The 11,143-nt window shown below is 38.3% G+C and overlaps 1 protein-coding gene across 1 annotated transcript in view; it reads left to right on the forward strand.

The window, feature by feature from the left end:
* LOC107595905 (receptor-type tyrosine-protein phosphatase U-like) overlaps nt 1-11,143 on the forward strand; it is a 271,117-nt gene that overhangs the window by 179,395 nt on the left and 80,579 nt on the right. Inside the window, exons 10-12 of the mRNA XM_016286495.1 lie at nt 5,368-5,655; nt 8,637-8,739; nt 9,887-10,184. Coding sequence (XP_016141981.1) covers nt 5,368-5,655; nt 8,637-8,739; nt 9,887-10,184 — 689 coding nt within the window. The remainder of the gene's footprint in view (nt 1-5,367; nt 5,656-8,636; nt 8,740-9,886; nt 10,185-11,143) is intronic.

An 11,143-nucleotide genomic window follows, 5' to 3' on the forward strand; every position in this document is an offset into this window, starting at 1 on the left:
AATTATTCAGCGCGGAAATGTATTGTCAACACTGTTCTGTGATTTCTCAATAAAATAGCTTAGAAACTGAAAAGTTCAAGCATATATTTCTTAATAACTAAATCCCACAGCTTCACTGCTAGTAGAGAGACGCTGCCGGGTAGAATTAATTCACACACGCAATCGCTCTCACTAATGCATTCATATGAATGTAATCTTTACTGTGCTACTTTATCTGTTTCTGATTTAGAACGAGCAGAAATCTGTGAGAAATATTATGACCCAAAGACAAAAGAACTGATAAAAATGAGCTGTTGTAGGAGCAATAGCCATGTGGGCAGCTCTGTGTCATATACCATAGCTGTGCACAAGGTGTTTATCACAGCTCCAGACTTATTTGTTCATTAATGACGTCATCAGCGACTAGTCGACTTCGACTCGACTTTCATCACATAAAAGTCGACTTCAAAAAATCAGAAGTCGTTCGACCCCTACTACAGAGACAGTGAGGTGATTATCATCACAAAAGGAAACAGTGATCTACTACTCTATTTTGAGCTCTTCATGGCCACGCAGCTAATAAAATAACGCTTATGACCGATTGCCGCACCAGCATTTTCATAAAAAGTAGTTTCAATGGAGTGTGTAATTTCTGTTGATGGATCTTGTAAGGGATAATGAGGTTTCTCTGCTCAGCTGAGGTAATGTTTAGATATTGTTGGTCATTAATGTTGTATTAGAGCAGTAGTTCTGAACAAACAATGAGTGTTATTTGAACAGTCGGCTGACTGACGAATTCTGCCGTCATTTAATTACTGATGTTGTTCCAAACTTGATCACTTTTATTCTTCTGTGGGACACAAAAGGTAAAGGTAACGATGCACTGGTCGCCCTCTTTTCCATATGATTACAATCAACGAGGACTGATGCGTCAGAATACAACGAATACACAAGGACCAAGTTTATAAGACTTGCTACATTCTGTGTCTTCTGATGTCATATCATAGATATCATAGCTTGTACTCTGTACTCTCTCAATTGTTTGTGTTTAACACAATGACATCTTTTTTTCATTTCATCATTAATGCGGACATAACACACACAGTTTCTGTCAATCTCGTGTTAATCTTGAGTAACTATAGAGTAGTATTGCATCATTCATATCTCAGAAGAGCCTTTAGTCTTATCAGATTTATAAAAGAAAGATACAGCTTTACGCTTCTCTCCGAAAACAGCCGAACTCCTGGAGGCGTGCCGTGGGCGGAGCTAAAGAGTCACGAGTATGCAAAGCTTTTGCGTAACGATCATCTGCAAACTGTGACATCGACATAAAACAGGAACAAAAACTTAATTGACTTAAATGTTATTTAACTTGTTTACAGGGCCGTGCTCGAAATTAATTATTGGAAATTAGTCATTATCCATTATTATCATTTAAAGTTTTTGGGGGGAATCTTGAATAGGAAGCTACTGATTTATAATCTTGAGTAGGAAGCTAATTAAGCATCTAGCGTTAGGTCTGGCAGGTCACGTGAGTCAAGCTTGCATCAGCTGATCCACATCTACCTAGGAATATGACGCCTATCACGGCATTCCTATATAAGGTCTATTCAGTATTATTCAGCAGCTTTATCGCTTGCTCAGAGCAAATTACCCTCCTCCATCCCCAGCTCCTCCTTTCATGGCTGCTTGGGAGGGCAGGGAGTTTTTTGCCCAGAACAGAACCATTCTGCCAATCCAAATTGTATGCTAAGTGTCAATCATTTTGACGATAGTGGTCTTGACAGAACTGTATTCATCATATGTCAGATTTATGTTTTCATGTCTTCAAAACTCAGAATAAATCATTTCTACTTAAATCAGCTCTTTCATCAGTAGTATGTTCATCATTTCTAATGGAGCAGTGGCTCAGATGAGAGCCAAAGACAGAGAAAGCAGGGTTGTGCACCAACTGAACTGAGAACTGCTTTAACTTCAAATTCAGTTCTAGAATTGAATTTGAACTGATATGATGAACATTATACAAAATAGCAGTTCCGTTTGAATGTAAGGAAACATGATCAAAATTCTAAGACATTTAAAACATGTCATTTTTAATTAAAAGCAGAGACACACTTTTAATGTTGTCTTGATAAAGCCTTGTTTGGAAGTTTTCAAAAAAAGTTTAAAAAGCTTGACATTTTAGGTTTATTTACTGGTAGCAGAAAGAGCGATATATTGATATGTTGCAATGTCTCAATATCAGTAGCTTTACAGGAACCATGCATTAATGTCTTTGAATTCTGGGAGCTCTGTAAAGCAGGGCAAAGGTGAATTAATGGGAAAAAAATTATAAATAAATATATATATAAGGTCATCTTAAATGAAATTCCATGTTTGAACTGAATCTGAGCAACTGTTATTCAACTTCAATTAACATTTCAAGGTAGATGTCTTCAGTTCTGTTGAACACTTTTTTCTGCATCAAATTGAAACAACCTCTGCTTCTGATATCTTTTTTATTGCGATGTGTAATATAACCACAGTATTTCAGATCAAACATGTTTGATCTGAAGCAAGTAGAGCGACTAAGCGTTGTTGAAACCTTCTTGCCTTTGCAAGTTCTTTTTCAATATTTTTAAAAAGAGTTAATTGTGAGTCACACTTTGTAGGTGGCTTCCTCAAATTCCCTGAAGAGTTTTCCAGAGTGAGGGCGGCGGGCAAAGCAGTTTCAACACATTCTTAAAACAGCATGCGGTGGATACATTAATTTTAAATCTGAAGTGTGAACGACCGGTGCTAAAATCGGGGGTTTCATTACACCTTAATGTGTTTATAGGTGTCTGTAGGGATGCCATCCATGTCTGAAGCTCTTCATGTTCCACTTTGACTTCAACATCTGAGACAGAAATATTTAACTGCTCTAAAAAGAAAAGTACATTGTATTATACATAATTTTCTTATACATAAAAAACAGATCTTTTCAGTGTTCATCAAGTTTCTAATGAAGCTGACGATGCGGACTTGCCATCTGCACCTTTCATTAGGGGTGTTGAAATTAATTGTTTCATCGATGCATTGATGTGGATGTGGACGATTCTGCATCGATGCAGTAATAGACCATAATCGATTATAGCCTACTGACGTCATTCGCAAACGTGCTTGTCATGCGAGTATTAAAAAATGCACCCACTATTTTAAAATCCGAGATCTGGGCACATTTTGGAAAAACCAAGCTTAGTGCGAAAAAAAAAAAAAACATGCTCAGATTCAATTCTGAAATGTGTGTGTGCTAGAGACAATCGCTGCGGGCTTCAGTGCACAGGATCTGCGCTGTGAGACACGTGCGCATTGCTTGACAGTGTGTGCTTCCACCCACTGTTATTGCAGTGTTTTTCTTTAGATGTGCTTTCATTGATGCCGTTTGGAATGCAGTACGTATTAGATGCATGAAACTCACGTACTGACAGACGTTGACGTTTGCTTTGTGTTTGTTCTTCTGAAGCTTGATCGCGGCTGTGGTTAAATGCACTTGCATCTCCGAATTGATGTAGAGACAGTGAGTGATGTTTTCAGAACAGGACAAAACATCTGATATGTCAAAATAGATCTGTGCATTAGTGTGAATGCAGCCTGTTAAAGCTGCCACTGGCTATGATCTCATCAGTAATAATCAAACAGCAATAAAGAAAAACCCATAACTATGTTTGTCTGTAAACTTTCAGATACTTAAAGGGGTCATAGGATGCTACATGCACTTTTGAACTGAAATGTGTGTTGGCAGTGTGTGTACACAACCACCCTATAATGATAAAAATGCACCCAGTGTTTTTTTTTTAATCTGCTCAAATCTTTACCCCTTTCTCAAATCGAGCCGATCTTAGATGCCGGTCTGTGTGATGTCACACAGACAGGCCCCTCCCACGATAGTTTGATTGACAGTAGCTTTTCAGCACAGACTGGACTGGTGTCTTACCTTAGCTCCGCCCTGAGTGAGCTGTCATCAGTCCGCCATTGTTTCATCGCTGGAGCAGATGTAGACAAGAATGACTCCACGATGAATGTGGCTAAAGTAAACAGTCTCTCTGAGAGCAGCTCGGAAGAGAGGGGCGGGGTCAGCAGAGCTCATTAACATTTAAAGGAAAATGCTACAAAAACGGCTTGATCTGAAAAGAGCTCTACCATTGAGACATTTTAACCAAACTATGTTACAGACTTTTCATTAAGACCCCAAAAAATCATATCAACTTATGGAAAATGGGCATCCTATGACCCATTTAAAGTACTCTTAGATACTGAAAGTACTTTTTGTTTATCTTTTTTAAATTGTCTTTTCCCCCTTTTATTACTTTATATTGGCTTGTATGTTTTGAAGCTATAATTAGTTGGTTAATTTCTTAACAATTGTTTGGATTTTTTTTTATTAATTTGTAATTATTTTAAAAAGTAGCTTGCTTATATAATTTAATAAAAATGCACAAAATAAATTTGATATAATCACAATGTATCGTGATGCATCGTGATATCGAATCGAATCGTTGACTTGATAATTGTTATCGAATCGAATCGGGAAACCAGTGACACATCCCTACCTTTCATATGGATTACATAATGAAAGAGTTTTTGTTTTTGATTTAAATGGGTTCATTTTAAAGTCGACATTTTAAGCAAGGCAAGTAGCGTATACGCTGAGTTTTGTTAAATTTTGCAGCATGCTACAGATCATGGAGACCGATACGGCAGAAAGCGCATCTTGTTTGTTTTCTTTATTTCATTAAAGCACAATGTCTTGATGATATTGTGAGTGTATGCAAATACGTAATTGCGTCGGCACCTCTATGTCATGCGGTAGTGCACTTCCACAGCTTCCACACGCCGCACTTTGATATGCGACTAATAGTGCACGTTTATCTAGTTAACATTAGAGCGAGTAGCCATTTAAAGTCGCTACTACTTACAAGTTTCACTTTCAAATAATAAGCCATTTTGTCGGGGGAGGGGGGTGGGTGCATTTTTATCATATAATGGAGACAAAGTTAGAAATTGGTTATTTTCTGAATCGTTTGAATCATGCATTTACCAAAATCATTTCTCGAAACTCTTGATGAAAACATACCTGCCTGCTGAGTTACATTTTTTGTTACATATATTCAGTGGTACAGATTTATATATGTATAAAAAGAATGGGACTCCTCTTGCATGGATGAAAATTGAAGCGTAAAATCTCAGCGGGGGTTAAATGAGTCAAGAAATATACTGTCATTTCTGAATGTAATAAGACTCCACGATTGCTACCATTTTTGTTAAATTGACAATCCCTTGCATGGAATAATATTTGCTGCATAAAGCGTGCCTTCAAAGATGGTAAAGTCATGTAAGTGAAGACATCAGGTTTTGTTGTGGGTAAAGTGAAGCTGAACTCCATCAACACTGATCCTCCACCGTTTGCTGTTACATCATTTCCTCTGGGCTCACTCTCTGTTTCCGGTTTTCAGATCAGCTACCAGAGCATTGAATCGTCAGATCCCAGCATCAACGTTCCTGGCCCACGGCGCACCGTCTCCAAACTAAAGAACGAGACGTATCACATGTTCTCCGGGCTTCATCCTGGCACCACATACCTGGTGTCTGTTCGCGCTCGCACCGCCAAGGGCTTTGGCCAGACCGCCCTGACCGAAATCACCACCAATATCTCAGGTGAGGGAATACACATTGCCACAAGGCATTCTGGGATATGAGATGCATCAGAAAACCTACAGCTTTGCTGGCTTTTGTCTCTGAATCTAAAGAACTTAATTATAAGTTTTCCACTAGTAGCTAGATGGGCTTTGGTTTTATCGCTGGAATGAATGTAAGATGCCTGTGGGGCCTTTTAATTGGTTCAGGATTTATTCATACTTTATTTGGACTTCATTCAGACATAATCGCAGCTGCTCTTTTGGCAAGATGAACTCTCTGAACAGCAGAAATATTGATACAGAGGTTTACCCAGGCTGAAGTCGACAAACTGAGGGGAGAACTGTGTAAACTGAAGGGAAAATGTCAGGTCCTTTTGGGAAATCGTTTTTCCACCAACGAACTTAAAGGCTTGTGGGAAAAGTCTCTGGCTTTGCATTTTGTAGCTCAATAAACTGAAAATTAAAGGGAAACTGATTAGTCTCGGCCCCTTTGGTACTTCTGACCAAACAATGCTCTTTAAAGAGCCTCATGAAAGGAATAGTTCACCCCAAAATTCTGCCATTATTTACACACGCCACTCCAAGCATGGCGGAGCTGCTCATTTATTGAGCATTGGCTCTCAAGCTCCAAAAAGACAAAAACATTATCATTAAGGCAAGACACTAGAAGCAAAACTCACTTCTAGTGTGAGTTTAGTGTTAAACTCACACTAGAAGCACTTATATGCACGTCTTTCCAGTTTTAGAAAAACCTTTATTACTCTGAAGATTTTTAAAGAGGGGTTTGTTCATATATCATTTGCCAGACTTATATAACATTTCATTCTTAAAACATGGAGTTTTTTTCTTCTTCTTTTGTTGGTGATATTATTTTCTATGAAAGCCCGTTTCCACCAATGAATAAAAAATAAAACAAGGTAATTGCAAATTTTTATCTCACAATTCTTACTTTTTTTCTCTCAGACGTGCTATAAACTCGCAATTGGGAGTTGTAAAGGGACTTTTTTTTCTCGCAATTCTGACTTTTTTTCTCAGAATTACGTGATGTAAACATGCAATTGCGAGATAAATTCCAATTTTGAGGAGGGGGGGAGACTGATATGTTCTCAGAATTGCTAGTTTATATCTCACAATTCTGACTTTATAACTCGCAATTGTGAGTTTACATCACGTAATTCTGAGAAAAAAAGTCAGAAATGTGAGGTTGTATCTCGCAATTCTGACTTTATATCTCGCAATTCTGACTTTGTATTTCACAATTGTGAGTTTATATCACGTTTATATCGTGTGTTCACGACAGTATCATGATGCGAGCGTGTGGCGGCGCCAGCGCCCAGATCTGGGTCAGCGCCGCCACATGCTCGCGTCATGATACTGTCATGAACATGCGTCTGTGTAACATTAAAATTTGTTTGATGATCTGAATCTTTTAAGTGTGACAACAACACTTTTTCACACCACTGTAAGTCACAATTACCTTTTTTATTTTTTTGTTCAGTGGCTGAAACGGGCTTCCATAAGATAATAATACGTTGTTTCAACTAAAAAAAGTGAGTAAAAATGAAAATTAAATAAAATAATAATAATAAAAGTAAGTGTTTGTGCTTGACTTAAAATTATAAGTTTACGTAACTTTAGTTTAGCTCTATTTATCTCAGCAAATTTTAAGTTGTTATAACTAATCCGCTTGTTAAGTCTGACGTCACGCATCACCGCTTGAAAAGCTCTGTCGCACCACAAGAAAACAACAAACGGTGCTAATTTACATGCACAATGTGGTGTAATACTATCAAAAAATTCTAATCATAACCTTTATCTCCATATCAAAATGGACAGATAGTGATTCATCTTTTGTAAATCGTTAAAATATTCGTATCTGTGATGGCATGAGCACAGATACTGTAGTATACACTGTAAGTTTTTTAAAAGTTTAGTTTAAATATGTAATATGAATAAATAGTGCTCATAAACGGCAGTCGACATGGTATTCTCAATTGAAACGAGTGGAGGCTTGGACCCGGAAATGGCGTTTCATTATGTCCCGACTTAACAAGCGGATTGTGGCATCTTTTTTTTACAGTGTTGCCTTAAAAAGCACCTCATGTAATATATCCCAAATCGTTCAGTAGCTTCCCTGCTTTGTATTAAATGGATTTGTGGGTGAATAAGGGATTTTTGCATGAACTGTCTCTTTAAATATCTGCTCACACATGGTAATCCAGCTGTACTAGGCATGAGCAAAATTGTCCTTTGTGCTTATTTGTGTATGTTTCTTTTTGAGGTTTGTTCCTATAGTCAATCATAACATCCCTCGGTCCTCAGATCTAACACTAGCGCTGTGATAGCGGCTCTCGTTCTTTCTACTCTAGGTTTTCTGCTTGTTTTGGTATGCTGAAGGCTGAGACATTGACCCGTTTCCCTGTACCGGCTCACTAATTGACTTACGATAATAAGCAGGAATGGGAGCAGGAGTTCTGTTCTGTGCTCGCCTCTCAAGAGACTGTATAAAGGACTGTGAATCGCTCTCATCCGCCTCCATTACTGTTTCATTGCCCTTGTGTGGCGCACTCTGTTTGGGCCTGTTTTTGTTCTCTGTGGAGCAAGGGATTCAAGTCAGTGGAAAACCAAAACTAATTTGAAAGATTTTTGTGCGTTACAGTTGCTGGGTGGTTGAGGTGTTTTTTGCTTTTTTTAAAGAATAGATCAAAAATGAAACTTCTATCATTATTTACTCGTTCTCTTGTCATTCTAAACCTGTATTTTAAGTCTTTGTTTACTGATAATATTTCCCTCCAGTGAGCTGTTGACAGCAAACGGATCATAAAGTTGAACTGACTGAGTCAGTAAGCTGAACAATTTAAAAACAAAACGTTCAATATAATTTGTGGACCAGCAGAAAAGAATAACTAGTTCACTGGCTTGGTTCTCAAGTCACTCAGGCATTTCTTAATCACATCTGAAACAGATCAGATATTATTTGTTCTTTCTTTCCCCTCACAGCACCAGCGTTTGACTATGAAGACGTCCCCTCTCCACTGAGTGAATCTGAGAGCACAATAACAGTTCTCCTGCGTCCAGCCTTGGGGAGAGGAGCACCTGTTAGGTAATGAACCCAATCTAATTTATATATATATTACGCTATTTGTTGCTTATTGTATATGTTGCCCCCCATATCGTCAGTCAAGTACGGGGTTGTACGGGGGTACTAGACGGTGCTAAATACCCCCAAACGAAAGCAAAAGCAATTAAAATATCTGGCAAACTATCTAACGTGTTTTTGCAGCATTGAGCAATGTAGCCAATCAAAGACATATCTGTTGATTTCTTCAACGCAATGGCCAATCAGAAACGTTAGAGCTTTCAGAAGTCACTCACTGCTGAAAGAGCTAGAGTTCTGCACGCTCGCGAATCAGCTCATGACTGAGTTTTATTGTGTAGTTTAGAGAGCTTGATTATAACGGAACTTTGTGAGATCGCGATGAACTTTGATGAGTGATTCTTTTAGTGATAATAAAGGGAGTGCGCTTTGTGTGTTTTCTAGGCTGTAATCCATTCAGAATTTAAATGAAACTTTCCTTTTTCGGACACATACGTGCTGCAAAGTTTCAGGAATGATGCTGGATTGATTCTTGAATTATCAGCGATAAGCAATGGACGGGACAAAAATTCTTAGGTGATTACTCTGGAAGCGGTCCTGGCCAAACTTTCACAGACAGCGCGCGTCCTGAGCTAGATCCAGTTCACGGGCTAAAAGTGTGTGTAAATTTATTGAGATCGGGATATATCAACCGGTAATTTCATTTCCAGTAACGGACGGTAGAAAGTTCAGCAATGAATGGTATGCGATTTATGACAGAATAGTCGCACAACTGATCGTTCATATTTTTTTCCTCGCGTGTCTCACCACAATGATTCAAAACGGACACATTTCAAGTTGCAGATGCAAACAGCTGATATATGTATAACTCCACCAGTCAGCATTCGAGTTCTCTGCTAAGCTGCACAGAAAAGAAATTGCTTCCATGTCAAACTAAATTGCTTTCTATAATGTTTGGTCTGGCATTGCATTTTTGTATTTTTTTTTTTTACATCCCATGGTATAAACATCTTGTGGTATAAGCTACTTTTGTTTTATTTAGTGATTGTTTCATTAAGCACTTGAAGTTACATGTTACAGTGAGTTTATGAAGGAGTGCAAATACAGAGCGTTACAGTTCAGTGTGTAAAGTCTGCTCCATCTTCCTGAACAGCGCCTATCATGTGGTTGTGGTGGAGGAGGACGGCTCCAGACAGGTGAGGCGGAGGGAGTTGGGTCACATAGAGTGTTTCCCTGCTCCTTCCTCCCATGGGGAGAGTCCGGGGGGAGGAGGAGGGGCAAGTGGTGCTCCGCCTCATTACTACACCGCTGAACTCACGCCCAGCAGCTTGCCTGAGGCTACACCATTCACTGTAGGGGACAACCACACCTACAACGGCTATTGGAACACACCTCTGGACCCCAGCAAGAATTATCTCATCTACTTCCAGGCCTCCAGTAACTTCAGAGGGGTGAGTGATCACATCTGCCCAATAAACACTCATATGTACTCCTTGTTAGTACAAGCTTTCTTGGATAAAGCTTGGAGAGAGAAGTCAATGAGAACAAAAAGGAGATAGAAGTATTCCATAAATGTAACTGTTAGTTTGATTGATTGATTGATTGATTGTGCTAATTTTGATGATCAAGAAGAATAGGGAAATAGTTTATTTCAAACTCTTATGAATAGCTTGGTTTATTCTAAACATACGCATTGCAGAGCGATAGCCATACAATATGGTTTACTGTAAACTAAGCATTATCTAGCTCAGTGTATCTGTCATATTTCTAGTCAGCTAGATAAAATGTGAAAAAAATAGTCTTTTGATTGATTGAGAAACGTCTTAACATGCCTTAAAAATGGGCCAAGCAATAATCCAAACATTTTATGCTGTAATGAAGAGGGAAGGCAGTGTCTATTAAGAATATCACCACTAATATGGAATTGTTGACCACCCTATCAGATATTATGCATTCACATTTGTATTAGCAAGCATAATAGACTTGTCCAATCTTTGATCTTCTATCTTGAAATCTACATTGGGGAAGAATCAAAGGCATATGCAGTCAATAAAAAAGTAAAACGTTTTTAAGTTAGTAGAGCTTTATATGCATGCTAATAAGCTAGTTAAGAGACCCTAAAATAAAATGTTACCATGAATGTTTGTTTTATTATTAATATTTATTTATTCATGCATTTATTTATTTATGATGTGACAAAAAGAGAAAGAAAAAAAGTGTTGATTGTAGACAGAGTCATTTAATAATCATCACCACTAAGACTAAGTTTTGAAACAATACAGCTCTAGCCACTAGCGAAAGCACCCGCTGTGTTAACCGCAGACGCTAAGCTGCGCCTGAGAAAAGCCACTGAAGTTTGTGTGTACTTTTGTTTCTCCTGATAATCCAGGTACTTTTAATATGTTCACGT

The sequence above is a fragment of the Sinocyclocheilus grahami genome, unplaced genomic scaffold (assembly GCF_001515645.1).
Source record: "Sinocyclocheilus grahami isolate Dianchi unplaced genomic scaffold, SAMN03320097.WGS_v1.1 scaffold210.1, whole genome shotgun sequence".
Lineage (NCBI taxonomy): Eukaryota > Metazoa > Chordata > Actinopteri > Cypriniformes > Cyprinidae > Sinocyclocheilus > Sinocyclocheilus grahami.